Raw genomic sequence first — 17,968 nt, forward strand, 5'->3', positions numbered from 1 at the left:
ATGGTGCTGCTGCTGCTGGTGGCTATTCCACTGCTGGTGCACAGCTCCCGCGGGCCAGCGCACTACGAGATGCTGGGTCGCTGTCGCATGGTATGCGACCCGCATGGGCCTCGAGGCCCGGGACCCGACGGCGCGCCTGTCTCCGTGCCCCCCTTCCCGCCGGGCTCCAAGGGAGAGGTGGGCCGGCGGGGAAGGGCAGGTCTTCGAGGGCCCCCGGGACCACCAGGCCCCAGAGGGCCACCAGGAGAGCCGGGCAGGCCAGGTCCCCCGGGCCCTCCTGGCCCCGGCCCCGGCGGGGTGGCGCCCCCTGCCGGCTACGTGCCTCGCATTGCCTTCTATGCGGGTCTGCGGCGGCCGCACGAGGGTTACGAGGTGCTGCGCTTCGACGACGTGGTGACTAACGTGGGCAACGCTTACGAGGCGGCCAGCGGCAAGTTCACCTGCCCCATGCCGGGCGTCTACTTCTTCGCTTACCATGTGCTCATGCGCGGCGGCGACGGCACCAGCATGTGGGCCGACCTGATGAAGAACGGACAGGTGAGATGCCTCCCCCGCCCCTCAGATTCGTCAGGTAGCTTTCTTAAATTCCCCTGCGCTCATTACACAGCCCACCCCCTTCTCCAAACAGCCTCACTGAACCCAGGAATGCCAGGCTGCCAGGTCGCAGGCAGTGCACAGTCGGCGGGTGTTCCCATGTGGGGCGTTCAGCCTGGATTTTTTAAGGGAAAGGTAAAAAAGAAGGAAAATACTGGCTCATTCACCATCAGCTCTATTGCTAGTCCCAGGGCCTAGGGCCAATTCTAGGCGGCCTTACACTCAGCTAATACTGAGTCAGTAGGCAGAGGTGAGAACTGGTATATTAGCCGAGGGACCAGCCAGGCAGCTTGAAGGAACGGATTTGGAGACGGACAAAGGCAAAGGATGGGTTTGGAGGAGGAAAGGCAAAGCAGAGAAGGTGGGGCCTGGTCCGGTAGGCCACACATCCTCCCTGGCAACCTCTGGCCTCCAGGTTCTGCTGCTCCCTGTCCCTGTGGTCAGAGCCAGTCACTGCTGCCTTGGCTTAGCTCGAGGACCCAGACACACAGCAATAGTGAGGGGCCTCAGGCGTAGGGGTTGGTTTGGGTGCCTGGGCCATGCAAGCATCAGGGCATAAGGTGGAGACTTAGCGATGACCTCTGAATGCCCCCTCCCCCCACACGCTGGGATTGGGTGGTGTTGCGGGTGCTGTGCTGCATCGGGCCTGCTCATCCTGGCTGGGGAAACTCCCTCCTGCTGGGCCACAGCGCTCTCCTGCTGCAAGGCCCGCAGGCACTGCACTGGGGTCTCCTCCCAGCAGGGCCGCCCCAGGAACCCAGGGAAAGGGAGTGAGAGTGTCTGTGTGTCTGTCTGTATGAGACAGATTGTGTGTGCAAGTGAGTGTGTATTGATCTGAGTGTGTCTTGGGTGCTTGGGCTGGTGCAAAGGTGTGAACAAAGAGCACGTCTATGTGTATGTGGCATTGAGGAGGTGTGTGGTCTCTGCGGCGGGGATGTCTGTGAGGGGGTGGAAGAGGCAGTATGTATCTAGAGGGGGCCGGGGCTGCGTGGCTCCCACTCAGAATTGCACTGCACGGGGCGGGCGCTGCGGGCCCTGAGGACAGTAAATAGTGATTAGAATAATGATGAATAATTAATGAGTTAATAACCAGCCCCTGCGGGACAGGAAGAGGGGGGTTGCGGGGGCGGGGCTGGCAGCAGGAGGCAGCGGCAGCGAGACCAGAGAGGAGGAGGGGCTACCTGTTGGGGAAGAAGGCGACCCCTCTGAGTGCGCTAGAGGCAACTAGGAGGGAAGTGGGCACCCAAAGGCACGCATGCATCATTGCACCTTCCCATTTAAGGCCCGCAGCCTTGATATGAATGGACACACCTGTGTCCTAACACTTGGGAATGCAAGTTTAGGAGGCCAGAGGGCGTTCAGAATCTTAGAAATTACCCTAGAAATTACAGGCTAATTTTATTTCTTTTTTTAAAATTTTATTTCTTAAATGATAATAATAATAGCAAGGCCTTACAGCATTTTCTATGTGCAAAGCACTGTTCTAATACACTTCACATGTAGTAACTAATTTAGGGTAGGCTCTATTATTACCTCCACCTTACAGCTCAAATTGAGGACCAGAGAAGGTGTGAGACTTGCCAGAGTCACATAGCTAGTGAGACTAGTGCCTGAGAAGCTCCGCGATCTCTTGGCCTCTCCTTGTCCACCCCAGACCCTGCAGCCAGCTACTTACACAGGCCCAGCTGCACTTACTCCGCCCAACCCCTCCCACCACTCCAGCTCCGCACAGGGAGTGAGGGGGTTGTTCTGTTCTCTCTCGGTAGGTCCGGGCCAGCGCCATTGCCCAGGACGCAGACCAGAACTACGACTACGCCAGCAACAGCGTCATCCTGCACCTGGATGTGGGCGATGAAGTCTTCATCAAGCTGGATGGCGGGAAGGTGCATGGCGGGAACACCAACAAGTACAGCACTTTCTCTGGCTTCATCATCTACCCGGACTGAGCCGGCCCCATCCTCCACCCACCTCGCTTGCCCTTTATCTTCTCTTCCCTCCTCACCCACTTTCAGTTGGCCCCACCCAAGGCACCACCCCATTCTTTGAGACCCTGGCTGTGGGGTGGACCAGCCTGCTCTGGGAGGAGGCCTTACTGGGCAGACTCTCAGTGCTTCCAGGAATTAGTGGCTGGGGAGCGGACCACCCACATCCTGTGAACTCGGGTCTGAGAAGGGCGGAGGCGGTGGCCCTCTCTCCTGCTGGGAGCTGGGGACGGTCTCACTAGCCAGACCTGGCGTTGTAGGAGGGAGAACAGAAATAGGAGTCCATCTAGGTGGGAGGAGATGTTAGGACTGGGGTAGGCACTGGTCCTCTGTCATGAAACCTCTTGCCATCCCCATTTTTCAGGCTCCAGGCTCCTGCCTTGGCAGCCTTCTTGTGAACTGGAGGAACCAGTGAATTCTTTCCTAGCATTTAAAATCCGTTCTGTACAGTCCCCATTTCGCCTCCATCTGGGCTGCTGTTGCCTCTTCCAATAAAGTGACATTAGAGAATGTGTGTGCCTCTTAACTGGTGCACAGAGTGGGGACAAAGGGCTGACCCTTACCCACACTCCTCTCAAGGACTCCCATCCACCCTGCCTGAGGCAAAAGCTTAGTTCTTCCCTGCAAGCCTGCCTCTGGAGGAGGGGAGCAGCCCGGGGCTTCCGCTGTGATGTGGGAAGGGGGAGGGGAGCGGTATGAGCTTCAGGAGAGCTTCCAGCCTTACACTGTAGGGAGGCACCAACCAGAGTGACACCAATAAGGTTCCAAGGATATGGGTCTAGTGTTCAGGGTTCTGCCTGATCCAGGGAGAGTTCTAAGAGGATCTCTAGGGGATGAAGAAGTTGCTGACGGCTCCTGGAAGTGCACTGATCTTAAGAACCCGGGAGAAGAGCAGGTGACCAAAGGGGACAATGAGTGTTGGCCCCACAATCACAGAGCTTGCTGAGCGGGTGGGGTGAACAAGAGTGGGATGATTTCTTCCCTTCAGGACAGATCCAAGGTGAGGGAGCCCTGGGATCCTGAGAGTCCGGCGCTGGCTCTAAGCTGGAGGACACTGCCACCAAGTGGGCAACTGGAGAGCAACAGCAGTAGCTGGCCCAGGTCAGACCAGAGGGAAAGATATGCAGACACTTTAGAAACTTTATTGAAGGATAAAAGGGTGTCGACTCCCAGACTCCCAATCCCATAGGGTGGACTGACAATAAATAAGGGCTAAAAGGAAGGATCAAGACAGGGCAGGAACGGGTGGAAGTGGGTGCCTCATGTCGGAGAGTCCGGAGGGGCTGCAGAACCAATTGGAATAAAACACTGGAGAGAGAGAAAGACCTTGTCACGGCCCAGCCAACCTTGAAGTGAGCCCACGCTCCCCCAATAATCTTTATAAAGGAGCCAAGGTCGGCCCCTTTGCTCTGCTTCCCACTTCCCACAGGCTTGCTGTGCAGGCACAGCTTGGCTGTGGATGGGGAGGCTCACCAGGGCATCCTGCCAGTCCAATAACTTGGCCACAGGATTGGTGCAGACACGAGAGGGGCCTGAGGGAGGGGCTCGGCTGGTGTAGAAGGCACACTCATCATCCAGGCGCGCCTCGTGGAAGCAGTGGATGGCGGTCAGACATGCTTTGAGGCGCTGCCTCAGGGCCAGGGTTCGAGGAGCCAGACTGCTGGGGCCTGGGGGTCCATGGGCCAGAGTTCAGGGTGGGCTCTGGAGTTCTATACTCTCACCTTATATTGCCCTCTCTCGATCCCCCACCAAGAGGCAAGCCAATTAGGAGCACAGGACTGGAGGCCCAGCTCTTCCCATCTTCCTGAAGGAAAGCCAGGCTGGGCAAGGTAGGTGGAAGAAAGCAAGCCTGGCATCACCGGGTACAGGGCAGAGGTCCTGCTCCCAGTGAGATGGGGACCTCCTTTGTTCACAGCCCCTTCCAACCAACTACTTACCTGCCTGGCCTGCTGGGGGCCTCAGCGACTGGAATGAGTGGATAGTGGGGCTGGCACAAAGTGGGCGTTGAGAGGAGAAGATCACACTGGTGGTCGCTGGAGTCCACTGACCGCAGCAGGACTGTGGACTAGGCTCTGTGCTCCTAGGTTCCAGAGAGCAGGCCTCTGAAGCCTCAGGCTCTAACTGAGGGGAGGGCTCTGGAAGTCCAGCCTGCCCCTGGGAACAGGCCTGAATGGATCCAGGCTCTACGGGAGGGCAGGCCTCAGATACCTCAGGCTGTTTCTGGGTGGCAGGCTCTGGTATCTCAGGCTCCCTCCTATGGCAGGGCTCTGGGGGCCCTGGCTCTGCCGGTGGGCAGGGCCGAGCTGCCTCAGGCTCTGCTCCAGGGCAGAGCTGTGGTTCCCCACACTCCTCTGGAAAGCAGGGCTTTGGCAGTCCAGAGTGCTGTAACAGTTCAGGAAGGCGGAAAGCCCCAGAATTCTGCACTGGGGCATTCAGGGTTCTAGGAATCTCTGCCAGCAGGGACCGAAGTTCAACCATATCCAGAGAGGAGCCTCCATTAAGGGGGGCACACTTGCTCTCTGCCAGCCCCTCTACCTCCTGTTGCAAAAGCTGCTTCAGGATACTGATGCGCTGTGTGTGGGAGAGAATACCCCAGTGTGATGTCAATATGAGGGTTCAAGTCTCTACCCACACTGTCCTATTCCCATACCCCCTTTCGCCTCCCATTTCTCCCTTCCCCAGTCCTGTCTCTGCCCATTTGGCATCAAAGTGGTTGCCCACAAAGACCTACCTGCATCTTCAGCTCTTGGAGGTTGGGGGTCTTGCTAGGGTGGGGCCCATGAGGAGTTGCCATAGGTGGTTTCCCAGACCCCTCCTGTAACCTTTTGCAATTCTCCTGGTCAAATAGCCGGACTGCAATCTGCTCCTGCCACATGGGAAGAGAGAGGGGCCATGTGAGGAAGCCTGTCTGGGACAGGAAGACCCACCTGAGTCCCACCCTCATGAGGAAGGGGTCAGGTTTCTAATTGAGAGGCCCTAGACCAGTGGTTCTCAACCTTGGCTGCACATTAGAATCACCTGGGAATCTTTTTAAAGTCCTGATTTCTGGGCCTCATCCTCCAGAAATTCTGTTTCTTTGTTACTAATGTTGTGGCCCCACCCAATAACAAAAAGATTCCCAGGTGATTCTAATGTGCAGCCAAGGTTGAGAACCACTGCCTACCCTAGACCCATGGTCAGCAAACTGTGGCTCGCGAGCCACATGCGGCTCTTTGGCCTCTTGAGTGTGGCTCTTCCTAAGCCTTAGGAGTACCCTAAGTTAATAACAATGTACCTACCTATATAGTTTAAGTTTAAAAAATTTGGCTCTCAAAAGAAATTTCAATTGTTGTACTGTTGATATTTGGCTCTGTTGACTAATGAGTTTGCCGACCACTGCCCTAGACGAAGATTAGGAGGGACAGGAGAGAAGCAGGGAGACTTGGAGAGTTAGGTAGCTTTTCCAGAGAGCCCACCTGCCACAAACTGCTGGACCTCAGGCCAACAGGACAGAGTGAGGGATTTCAGCATGGAAAGGCTGTGGGCACTTACCCAGGGCAGGGCAGGCTCTTCAGGGCAAGACTGAGGAGAGAGGCCACTCAAACATTGAGCCTGGGACAGAAGTGAGATGTAATAACTCTTCCTATACCCATCCATTCCCTTCCTATACCAGCTACCTCCCCTGCCCTCTCTTACCTGCTGAGCTTTGGGGGCCGATGGGATGGGTGTGAACTGGGTTTTGGGGCGAATGGCAAGACGCCGCAACACTGAATATGAGGGCTGGGAGAGATGGAGTTGGCTGAGCAATGAAAAACCTAGACCCAGCAGGGATCCCAGCCAGACTGTTCTGCCCCTGCCCAGCCCCGAGGAGCTGTGGACACAAACCGGAGCTGAGGAGCCAGGGGAGGGAACACGCTTAGCCAATCCAAAGGGGGACGGACGGGGGATGGATGGTAGCAGCACAGGGCCAGGGGAGGGCATCAGGTGGCAGTCAGGGCTGTCCTGTGGAGAGGAACAAGGTGGAAGAGTGATCCCTCCTTTGCCTTCTTTGTCTTGTTCTCAATACAGCAGCCAGCGTTGATTCTTTTAAGACTTAATCAAATCATGTTGCTCCCTTGTTCATTCCCTCTCCCCATAGCTTTCCACTCATTCCAAGTAAAATCCAAGGTCTTACACTGGTTTGTAAATCCTTCCCCAGTCCAATCCTGCAATTGCTCTAACCTCACTTCCTGTCATTCTCCTTATTCACTTCAGACTTGCTGGTCTCCTTTTTGCTGATTCCTAAACAAACCAGGCATATTTCCTCCTCAGCGCCTTTGCATCTGCAGTTCTCCTGGCATGTTCTTCCCCCAGATATCTGGATGGCTTATTCCCTCAGCTCCTTCTGGTCTTCACTTAAATGTCATCTTCTCAATAAGATTCCCCTGATTAATCAATTTGAATTTGCAATACCACCTCCCCACTTCCACTTCCGTGCCTTATTTATTTATGACAGAGAACTTATCACCATCTGACACACTATATATTTTACAATGTGTTTACTTTTTGCCTCCCCCTTCTAGAATGTGAACTTATTTGCTACTGTATATCCAGAACCTAGAACAGTGCTTAACACACAGTAGCTTCTCAATACATATTGTGGAGTGAATGAATGAATGCTTTGGCTGACAAGTGTCAGATCTCTCAGCACTGATCTGATGGTGATACAAATATATACCAGACTGTGACCTCTCACCTCCAGGCCCCAGACACCTGGTAAACAGAGGCCAGTCCCTCTCTGGAGAGGGCATGGGCTCATCAGGAGCAAACCCAGATCCAATTAACATCTAAAGCCCAGGACTACCTGGCTATACCCACAATCCTCAGTGTTGGCCGCTGCTGGGGAATTTCCCCAGGTATCTCCCTGCCCCACTTCCCCTGTCCCAGAAGGGTCCCATCTCACCTTGGTGTGGGTTAGCTCCCGGCTTTCTCTTAATGGAATCCACTGGGCCAGACCAGGAGGGCCCCTTCCTCCTTCATCTGAGTGAGTGACTACTTCACGTTCTCCTTCCAGGAGAGAGGAAGCTAGGAGGAGACAGAAAATTTCTGTAGTATCTGGAACACCTACCAAAGTTTGGCACAGGGCTTTGCAACCTCAAAAGAGGGTATGTCAGTTTGACAGCCCCCACTGCCCCATCAAGGGTGGAGATCCATCTAATACCTCAGTAATCACTTATCAATCTGAATACCCTGAGTGGGCTCAGGATGTGCTGATGGCTCTTAGGAGCTGAAGGTAAAATAGTGAGTGGAAGGCAATTCTTGTAGGAAGTGGCAGGGAGAGGGTAGGGACCACATCCTTTGATGAAAGTGCAACTGGGCCAACCTCTGGCCTATCAAGAAGGTCTTTTCCTCTCCAGCTCCTTCTGATCTGGCCTTGCCCCTTTCCCCCAGCCCACTGAGCTTTTTCCTCTTGATCCCCACTGCAGACAGCCCACCTGCCCCTGTTCTCTCCCCATGGCCAGACACACTCACCAGGCTGGACTGGGGTCTCCAGGTGCAGTCCCGAGGCCTGGCTCACTGCAGTCCTGATGACAATAAGGGCAGCAGCTAGAAGTCACTGAGTGTCAAGTATGAGCTGGGCACTGTGCTAACTGCTTTACAAACATCAGCTCATTTAATTCTCACCACAACCTCTAATGATGGCACAAACATTATCCTCATTTGACAGACAAAGAAATTGAAGCGTGGAGATTAAGGCAAGCTTGCACAACTGGCAAGTTTGCTAAGAGTCAGGAATCAAACCCAGATTCCATTTACTGCCACAATCTGTGCTTTAGCCACTAAATAAAAGAGACAGCACCTCTCGTTTTTGTACCCTTCCACTCCCACAACCTGAAGAAACTGATGTCCTAGTGAAGCCTGGCTAACAAGGCCTGAATCCTATTCCAAGGGCTCCCCTGGGCAGTCACAGGCCCACCCTCCCTTTTCCCCTCCTGGGTTGGTGGTAAGTCCTAAAGCTACTGGAAGACCCTAGCTCTGAGGGACCCCTGTATGGAGCATTAGATCATTCTTTTCCAAATGACCTCCTCCTTCTCACCGGCTGCTGCCACCTGTCTCTCTTTTTAGCTCCTGGAAGCTGGGGCGAGCAGAGGAGTAAAATGAAGGTCCTGAAGATGGAATCTGACCCATAAAAGCAAAAGAAAAAAAGGCAGAGTCAGAGGTGAGCCCCAAACCTTCAGACTTCACCACCAACCCCATCTGCCTCCACAGACCCCCTTTGGGTCATCATGAGATACCTTCTCTCACAAGGCCAGCTATGTCCCCTGGAAGGAGCTTCCAGAAACACTGAGTATCAGTCCCCCAAAGGCACTCACCACAGCCTCTAGCTTCTGGGTGCACAGGGTCCAGCTGCGGGGTCCTGGTCCCTCTAATCTCGAAAAGCAGGAAGCCCTGGCTGGGTCTAGTCGGTGTTGGGGGGTTCTGGGAGCCAAATATGTAGAGGCGCGGGTACCCTGGGATGCCAAAAGAGGCTATCAGCTCAGGATTCCCTCCTCAGTCCACCCCAGCTTGCTCTCATCATATTCTGTCTCATTACCTGGCCCCTCCGGATGGTGCCTCCCTGGCTCCCTCGAACCAGTACTCTCTGAGCCAGACTGGGCTGGCGCCCCAGGCGACAGCTCTTCACCCCCTCACCTGACAGGATGGTAGCCAGGGCCTCAGGGTCAGCCACAAACTCTATGGCCCCTGGAATCTCTGTAAAGGAAGAGAAGGAAAGTGACATGGGAAAGCTAAGAGGGGCCAGGTACCCTAGTGTAGCCACCTTGAGGTGCAACAGTAAGCCAGAGACTCATATAGTAGGACTCAACTCACCAAATGTTCACAGAACTTTATGTAAGACACTATTCTAGGCCCTGGGGCCCCGAGATGAATAAGACAAAGCCCATCCTCAAAAAACTATCATCAAACTATAGAGAGGTAACAGACTCAAGCCAAATTATGGGCATGTGTGCTGGCTGGGTAGCTCAGGTGGTTAGTGTCATCCCGATACACCAAGGTTCAGGTTCTATTCCCAGTCTGGGCGCTGACAAGAATCAACCAACGAGTGCATAAATAAGTGGGACAACAAATCGATGTTTCTCTCTCCTCCCCTTAAACCAATTATGGACACGTTATAACAGAGTATAGCAAAGTATTAGAACACAGAGCAATTGCTTGTGACTGGAGAGCTGGAAAGGCTTTAGAAGAGATGACATTTTGCTGAAGGAAGGAGAGGGTTTCTGAGAGCAAAGAGCTTTCCAGGAGCAGGGACCAGGAAGGACTCTATAGTCAGCAGGAGACTGGAGCAGTGCAAAGCCCCCAAACTCCACCATCTCCGTCTCATGCTCCCCACCAGGAGACTGTGTTCTAGTCTCCAACAAGTACCTTTCTGGGGAGGGGGTCCGGGCCCCACACTTTGTTCCTTAGGGCTAGGCCTGAGCTCCTCCAATGGCTTCCGAAGCAGAGTGCTCCCCACCAATTTCTCTGATTTTTGTGTTTGATGTGTGGCTTTTGGTCTGGGGCCTGCTGAGTCAACAAGGGGACGTTGAGTACTGAACTTCTGCTCCAATCTCTGGGGGAGGGAAGGACAAAAAAATTCAGCGTTGGGGTGCATTGCTGGTGTGTGCTGCCTCCTTGTAGCTACTGTCTTCACCAAGCCCCTCTTACCTTTGGATCCTGGTTCTCCCGGTCCAAGTCGCAGGGCTTGAGTGTGGGGAGAGGCGGGCGTCTCTTTGAGCGAACCGGAATCTTGCTCGGGGTGGGAGATACACCCCGGAGGAGAGGGTCCTTCTTCGTTTGGGAGGTGGTCATGACGGCTACAACTGAGATGGGGAAGAAGGCAGGACCAGGAATCAAAGGTCAGCCAGCATGGGGCATAGATGCGGTGCTCACATCTGATACTTCCACCTGCGCCCAGAAGACCCGGCGCTTGCAAGGCCGGCTCTTCTGGGTGCCACTTCCAGACACCCTGAGCCTATTCTTTCGCCCCAGGACCCCGACCTGCCTCTCCTCCTTACAAACCTCCAAGATCCCCGCGCCACACCTTCCCCGGAATTCCTCAGGGTCTCCCCCTCTTCTTCCCTTTTTCCCAGACTTGGCTTCTGGGGCAGCTCCCTCTCCAGTTTGTAAAATACGCCGAGCTCCTGATTGGCTCATCCGCGCTCTAGGAGGCGCGTGACGCCAGACTCAGCCGTCCAATCCGCAGGCTTCGTGGGCGGGACCAAAAATAGGACTAGTTGTCGAACCACTTTCCAGCTCGCCGTGGCTCCGTCAGCCAATCCGGGAGCAGAGCGCGGGGTGCAGGGCGAGGGGAGGAAGGGGGCGGCCGTTCTGAGGCCGGGAAGTCTGAGCCATAACCGGTGGCCGTGTGCTCTCGCGAGGTCTCGGGGCTGGGGAGGGAAGGGCCGCCGTCCTGGCTGGGGCTGCCTCTGTGGGCGGCGGCGGGAGAGTCCCCGGACCCCGACGCTGATCGGAGCGCGGCGTCCAGCTTTGGGGACGCCATTCCAGACACCTAAGAAAGCGCTTCCTCAGAGGGGCCTTCCTTGAATCCCGCTACTCATAACCCACCCTATTCCAAATGGATTTCTTGGTTATGTGCTCTCAACGAACAGTGTTTGTTTCCTTAGTACATGTCAGGTGCTAATTGTATGTTCATGAATGGGGACATCATACATTATGTTTATTAAACTCGGTCTCCCCCGCTAGGGCTCCATGAGGGTGGTGAGCCTTTATGTTTGGCTTCCTATCACATTCTCCATGCCTCGCATTGTGCCCAGCTTATAAAGGTGCTCAATATTTGTTGAGTCACCAGGTGAATGAATAATTGATCAAATGAATGCATGGAAAGACAAGAAAGATCTCCAAGAAGTAATATTTGAACTTCCTCTTTAAAAATAGAACATTATTCATATCAAGCAAATATGGAAGAATATGGAGTGTTCAGAGAATACTGAGTCTTTGGGGGTAGATGCAACATATATACTAATAAAAGAGTAATATGCTAATTAAACCGGGAGACCTTCCAGAGACCTTCCCAACGTCCTTCCGGACAAAGCCATGGTGGCAGGGCCGAGGTAGAGGCCATTAGGGGCAATCAGGCCGGCAGGGGAGGGCAGTTGGGGGTGATCAGGCAGGCAGGCAGAGGGGTTAGGGCCAATCAGGCAGGCAGGCAGGTCGGTGGTTAGGAGCCAGCGGTCCCAGATTTCAAGAGGGATGTCCGACTGCCGGTTTAGGCTCGGTCCCTGTGGGTCACTGATTGGAGAGGGTGCTGGCTGGGTTGAGAGAACCCCCCTCCCCCCACCGTGCATGAATTTCATGCACTGGGCCACTAGTAGGAAATAAAACTAGAAAGATGGTCTGAATTGAGGGAAAGGGAAGGTCACCTTATTCCACTAACAGGTGCTATACATGTGCCAAATCCTAAATCCTAACCACAAGCACTGTGTGCCTACTGTGTGTAAGGCGCTTTGCTAGGCATTTGGGATACCAGAAGGAATGAGGCTTTGAAGGATGGGGGAGCATCAGGATGCAGGTTGGCTGCACCATGTCTTTATGTGCATTTAAGGTGGTCGGCACAGTGCAGGTTGGCCCTCATCTTCACAAAGTTGGAAACTTGAATTTGTCAGGCTACCTAGGGTAGATCTTTGGACTGACACACTAATCAAATTTGTAAGAGAAATTAAGTGATTTATCATGAGTGGTATACCTTTTGATAACCAACATACTTATACCTGGTCTTCAGGGCACCAGCTTCACAGAATCAAGGCACAAGGGAGACTGGTTTTATATCAGAAGTCTTTAAAAGAGCCAATACTCAGAATATCTGCCATACCTATCAGAGCATACAGCCTGTTTTCTACACATCAGTCAGAGTGATCGGCTTCTGCTTGTCTTTGCTGGATGTACAAGCCATCTCACTTGTTTTATTCTATCACCTCCTTTCATTCTCTGTCTGCTCTCCTATTCTTCTCCCCCATAGATACCCTCCTCAAATGTGATTGATATATGTTCCTAACTATGCATGTATGCTTGAGTTTCCTATTACTGCTATAAAAAATTGCCATAAATTTAGTGGCTTTGTAAAACAATGCAGATTTATTCTCTTTCAGATCTGGAGGTCAGAAATCTAGAATTAAGTATTGGCAGGGCTCCATTCCTTAGGCTTCAGGGGACAGTCTGTTAGCTTGCCTTTTCCAGCTCCTAGAGGATGCCAACATTCCTCAGTTTGTGGCCCCTTCTTCCTTCTCTATAACTTCTTGCTCTGCCATCACATTTACTACTCACTCACTTCTGCCTCCCTCTTATAAAGACCCTGTAATCAAATCAGGTCTACCATATAATCCAGAATAATGTCCCCATCTCAAGATACTGAACTTAATCACACCTCTGAAATCTCTTTTGCCATATATAGGGGATTCACAGATTCAGGGATTAAGATGTGGACATCTTGGGGGAGGGCATTATTCAACCTAGTACAGGTTGTTTAGTGTATATGTTTTAAATTAAGTGGCATTGCTATTTCATTTTATTTTTACTTTTTTTCCAGTCAACTGTGTCTAGGATCCATCCTTATTGCTACATATAATCAAGTTATTGCTTATGACAGTTTCCAACTATGTCCTGCATAGGAGTCCATAGTAGGTTTCCATCATAGTTTCATAGTTTACTTGTCCATTCTGCACTTCTACAAACAATTCTAGAGAAATATCTTCTTACCTGGTCCCCTTTGAACCCATTCAAGAATTTTCCTGGGATACATACCATATACAGATGGAATTTTGGGGTCATGAGGGTTATGCACACTTAACTTCACTAACTACTGCCAAATCATTTTTCAGGATGAAAATGTATCTACCCGCCTAATGTTAATTGAAAGTTCTTATCACCTCTACTGTCTCCAACACTTGATATTATACAACTTTCTGATTTTTGCAGCTTTAATGGGTATTAAGTAGGCTTTTAGTTCTTTCTGGTTGTACTTCTCTGAGTATATTGAGTGTTACTTCATATTCTTGTTAGCCAGTAGAGTTTTATCCTCTTTGAGATGCCTACTCACATGCTGTGCACATTTTTCCCAGTTGACTTTCCTGTCTTTATTTTTGTTGATTTAAAGTATTTCACTGTATATTCACATATTGACCCCATATCCATTTTAGATATTGCAATTATTTCCTTTAGGTCTGTAGAAGAAGATAATTGAATCTGTAGCTGGCAACCTTAATGAACTCTTTTCTTGGTTTTCCTAGTTTGTCTATTGATTCTGCTGGGTTTTCTATAGAGATAATTATGTCTTCTGCAAATAAAAAGTTTTATATGTTTCTTTCAGTTTTTTCACTTTGTGGTTTAAAAAAATATTTTTTTATTGATTTCACAGAGGAAGGGAGAGGGAAGAGAGATAGAAACATCAACGATGAGAGAGAATTATTGATCAGCTGCCTCCTGCAGGCCTCCCACTGGGAATTGAGCCCACAACCCAGGCATGTGCCCTGACCAGAAACCAAACCATGAGCTCCTGGTTCATAGGTTGATGCCCAACCACTGAGTGACACTGGCTGGGCATGGGTTTCTTATTCTTGTTGTGTTTTGTTTGATTTTGTTTGTTTTTTTCTTAAATCCTGATATAGAACTTCCATTATTATATTAAACAGTAGCAGTACTAGGGGCAACTTGATTGTGGGAAACCATCTAAAGTTTTTCCAAAGAATACCTTTTTTTCCAGTTTTTATTTTTTTAAATATAGTTTTTATTTATTTTTAGAGAGAAAGGAGGACGCGGGGAGAGAGAAATATCAATGAGAGCAAGAGAACCACCAATTGGCTTCCTCCTCTTACTGGGGTTTGAGCCAGAAACCTGGGCATGTGTCCCGCCTCAGAATCGAACCAGCAACCTTTTGGTGCACAGGACAATGCTCAGCCAACTGAGTCATGCTGGCCAGGGCTTCGTCCCCTTTATTAAAAATCTGTTCTTGTGAAATTATGTCAAACAGAAAATATACATGAAGAGTACAAAGAACTTTTTATCTCAACCATTTTGAGAGTAAGTTGTCAATATGTTGCCCACCCCCTCCCTACCCCGATACATCAGTGTATATTTCCTGCTAACAAGGACATTTTCCTACTTAACCATCAACACCAGGAAAAGAACATTGGTGCATTCCTACCATTCCTAAACCTCAGACCCCATTCAAGTTTCACCAGTTTTCCGAGTGACGGCTTTTATAGCAAAAGGATCCAGTCCTCAGTAATATGCTGCCTTTAGTTGTCATGTCTTTTTAGTCTCCTTCAATCTGCAACAGTGTTTCATTCTTGACTTTCATGACCTTAATACTTTTGAGGATTACTGTCCAGTTTTTTGTAGAATGTCCCTCAATTTGGGTTTGTCTGAAATCTACACTAATAAAAGAGAAACATGGTAATTAGCGTACGACCGCTACCCTTCCCATTGGTTAATCAGCATATCCTTATGCAAATTAACTGTCAGCCAAGATGGCAGCTGGCAGCCATGCACTGAAGGGAGCAGGGAGGCTTGCTTGCTCCAGTGACTTCGGACTCCAACGTTCCCCACCTGCCGCTGCCGGCCTCTCAGCTGCAACTCTAAGCAACTATGTACTATGTTGCAAATAAGAAGCTAAACAAAACCCCAGAAACCAGCCAGACTGAAAGCCAGCCAGACCGCAACATTGTATCGATGTTTTCAGCAGCGAGGCCTCAGAGCTAAAGCTGGCCCAGAATAAAAAAAAAAAAAAAAGAAAAAAAGGAGCGGTTGGGAGCTTCAGTTACTCGCCAGCCGGAAAACAGCCCTCAGCCCCTCACCCAGACTGGCCAGGCACCCCAGTGGGGACCCCCATCCTAATCCAGGACGCCTTCAGGGCAAACCAGCCAGCCCCCACCTGTGCACCAGGCCTCTATCCTATATAGTAAAAGGGTAATATGCCTCCCGGCACCGGGATCAGCGGAGCAGCGAGGCTCCCAGCACCGGGATCAGCGTGACAGGGGGCAGCGCCCAAACCCCCTGATCACCCTGCGGCTCTGTGTGTGATGGGGGCGGGGCCACAACCCCTTGATCAGCCCTGCTCTGTGTGTGACAGGGTGCGGTGCCCCAACCCAACCCCTCCCCCCACACGGGCCCTGCTCTGTGTGTGACAGGGTAGAGCCATAATCTCTCCATTGGCCCTGCCCTGAGTGTGACAGTGGCGGCACCCCAACCCCCTGATCGGCCCTGCTCTGTGGGTGATAGAGGGTGGCGCCCCAACCCCCCTCCACGGGCCTTGCTCTGTGTGTGACAGGGTAGAACCATAACCTCCCCATTGGCCCTGCCCTGAGTGTGACGGGGTGCAGCACCCCAACCCCCGGATCCGCCCTACTCTGTGTGTGACAGGGGGCAGAGCCCCAACTCCCCAATCGGCCCTGCTCTGAGCCTGACCAGGGGCTGCACCTAGGGATTGGGCCTGCCCTCTGCCACCCGGGAGCAGGCCTAAGCCAGCAGGTCATTATCTCCCGAGGGGTCCCAGACTGCGAGAGGGCACAGGCCGGGCTGGGGGACTCCCTTCCTCCCCACCCCCGAGTGCACAAATTTTTGTGCACCGGGCCTCTAGTTTCCTTATAATTAGACTCAGGGTATGCATCAGCAGCAGGAGAGTCACAGAAATGATGCTGTTTTCTTACTACTTGGTCCTATCAGGCTGTTCCTGTTCCCATGTCCTTTTACCTTACTTGGCTAAAGTGGTATCTGCCAGGTTCCTCTACTGTAAATTACTCTTTCCTGTTTGTAATTAATAGATATTGGGGTGAGGGACTTTGAGATTATGTAATATTCCATTCCTCATCACGCTTTCACTTTACTTAATTACATCAGTATGGACTCAAAGTCCTATCACATTCAGTGGATTATTATCCAGTGACCAATATTGTTTATTTTTATACTCAAGTTGTCTGATTTGGTCACTGGGAGTCCTTTCAAGTTGTCTTCTGTATCCTTCAGCATGACTGCGTGGGAGCTAAAACAAATTAATACTTTTCCTCCCACCTTCTGAGTTCTGCTAGCTGGGCTAATAATCAAATTAACAGAGACAGATTTAACAAGAGAAAATAAAAAAATTTAATACATACATGTGCAGGGGGAGTTCACATAGCATGACAATTCCAGACAATGAAGCAACATTAGGTATATGTGACATTTTGGGCAAAGAAGAAAAGCAGGGAGAGGAACGGGGTCTTCTATTTCAGAAGTGAGAATGGGCGACTTACAGGTTCTGAGGAAGAGCAGAACATACATGGCAGGCAAATTCTTGTTGGGCAACTCAGAAGCAATGGCCCTTGGGATTTCTGTCTAACAGGCTGTTGCCTGAGCCCCTTCTTTAGCTTACTTAAGTCAAGGTAGGCTATTTCGGTTAAGTCGAGCATCCTAAGATTTCCTTCCTGAAGTAGGTTTTTCTGTTTGAAATTTTGGGGCAGGAAAAGGGAGGATGGTTAACGGTTCTTTCTGAGTCTTCTATCTATAATAATAAAAGCATAATATGCAAATCGACCGAACGACCGAACAGCAGAACGACCTTCCGGACGACCACCCTATGACACCCACTGGTGCCAGGCCAGCCAAGGTGGGTGTGATGTGATTGGTCACCACCCCCCCACCCCCGCCATCGCCCCATGATTGCCCCGCAGAGAGAGGCCCAGGCCAGCCAATGATCGCACCCCACACCTGTCGCCTGCAGAGGGAGGCAACCGGTGGTAGGGGAGGGGGGGTCAGCGCCTCACAGGTGGCCAGCAGTGGCAGCAGCAGGGGCGGGGCCAGCTGCCGGCAGCTGGGGGAAGGAAAGCCCTGATAGACCCTGATTGCTGGCCAGGACTAAGGACCCTACCCGAGGGGTCCCGCATTGTGAGAGGGCTCAGGCTGGACTGAGGGGTACCATGCCCCCTCCCCCCGCACAAATTTTGTGCAGCGGGCCTCTAGTTTCTTAATAAACGGCTTAAAATCAATATCCCAAAAAGGCAGCTTCAGGTTGGCAAAACTTTGGTTCCCTTCAAATGTATTCTTTCAGCATTCATCATTTTTAGTTTTATTTTCTGTCTGGCATAGCAACATGTTTCAGGCTCAATTTATACATTCCCTGCATCAGCTCTGGAATCAGCCATTTCTCCAAGGAGCTCTGGTTCCTTTTAATAGAGAATGTTATTTGAAACCAAGAATTGGACACTAGCTGTGCTCATTGCTATTAGGATATTGCTGCTCCAGGCTCTCTCAGTGGACAGAGCTAAGGGAGACACTGCACAGGCATGCATGTGCACACACACACACACACCACATTTACATTTATTTCTATATCTAAATATATTGAAAACCATGAGTTCAAGATTGACCTTTACAAACCATGTTACTGCCCAGCCAGTGTGGCCCAG

General features: G+C 51.4%; 2 protein-coding genes across 4 annotated transcripts; one reads left to right on the forward strand and one right to left on the reverse strand.

Moving 5' to 3' along the window:
• Positions 1-3,071, forward strand: C1QL4 (complement C1q like 4). The gene is made up of 2 exons (XM_070407777.1): positions 1-537; positions 2,361-3,071. Exons 1-2 carry the CDS (start codon positions 1-3, stop codon positions 2,538-2,540), a joined length of 717 nt encoding a protein of 238 aa, XP_070263878.1. The 3' UTR covers positions 2,541-3,071.
• A 644-nt stretch (positions 3,072-3,715) lies between these two features.
• TROAP (trophinin associated protein) lies at positions 3,716-10,683 on the reverse strand. 3 transcript variants are annotated; one of them, XM_070407779.1, is made up of 15 exons: positions 10,593-10,683; positions 10,239-10,393; positions 9,957-10,143; positions 9,130-9,287; positions 8,909-9,046; positions 8,632-8,714; positions 8,067-8,119; positions 7,498-7,619; positions 6,441-6,557; positions 6,252-6,335; positions 6,108-6,167; positions 5,308-5,442; positions 4,514-5,147; positions 4,050-4,243; positions 3,716-3,884 (listed from the first exon to the last, which is right to left on the reverse strand). In XM_070407779.1, the coding sequence occupies exons 2-15, from the start codon at positions 10,380-10,382 to the stop codon at positions 3,837-3,839; spliced, it is 2,157 nt and encodes a 718-aa protein (XP_070263880.1). In that variant the 5' UTR covers positions 10,383-10,393; positions 10,593-10,683; the 3' UTR covers positions 3,716-3,836. The 3 variants fall into 3 exon arrangements, with proteins under 3 accessions (XP_070263880.1, XP_070263879.1, XP_070263881.1); XM_070407778.1 differs by having other exon boundaries at positions 6,108-6,335; XM_070407780.1 differs by lacking the exons at positions 6,108-6,167; positions 6,252-6,335.
• Positions 10,684-17,968: the final 7,285 nt, after the last annotated feature.

The sequence above is a fragment of the Myotis yumanensis genome, unplaced genomic scaffold, assembly GCF_028538775.1.
Source record: "Myotis yumanensis isolate MYYU_CA2020_CCGP unplaced genomic scaffold, mMyoYum1.0.hap1 SCAF_3, whole genome shotgun sequence".
Taxonomy (NCBI): Eukaryota; Metazoa; Chordata; class Mammalia; order Chiroptera; family Vespertilionidae; genus Myotis; species Myotis yumanensis.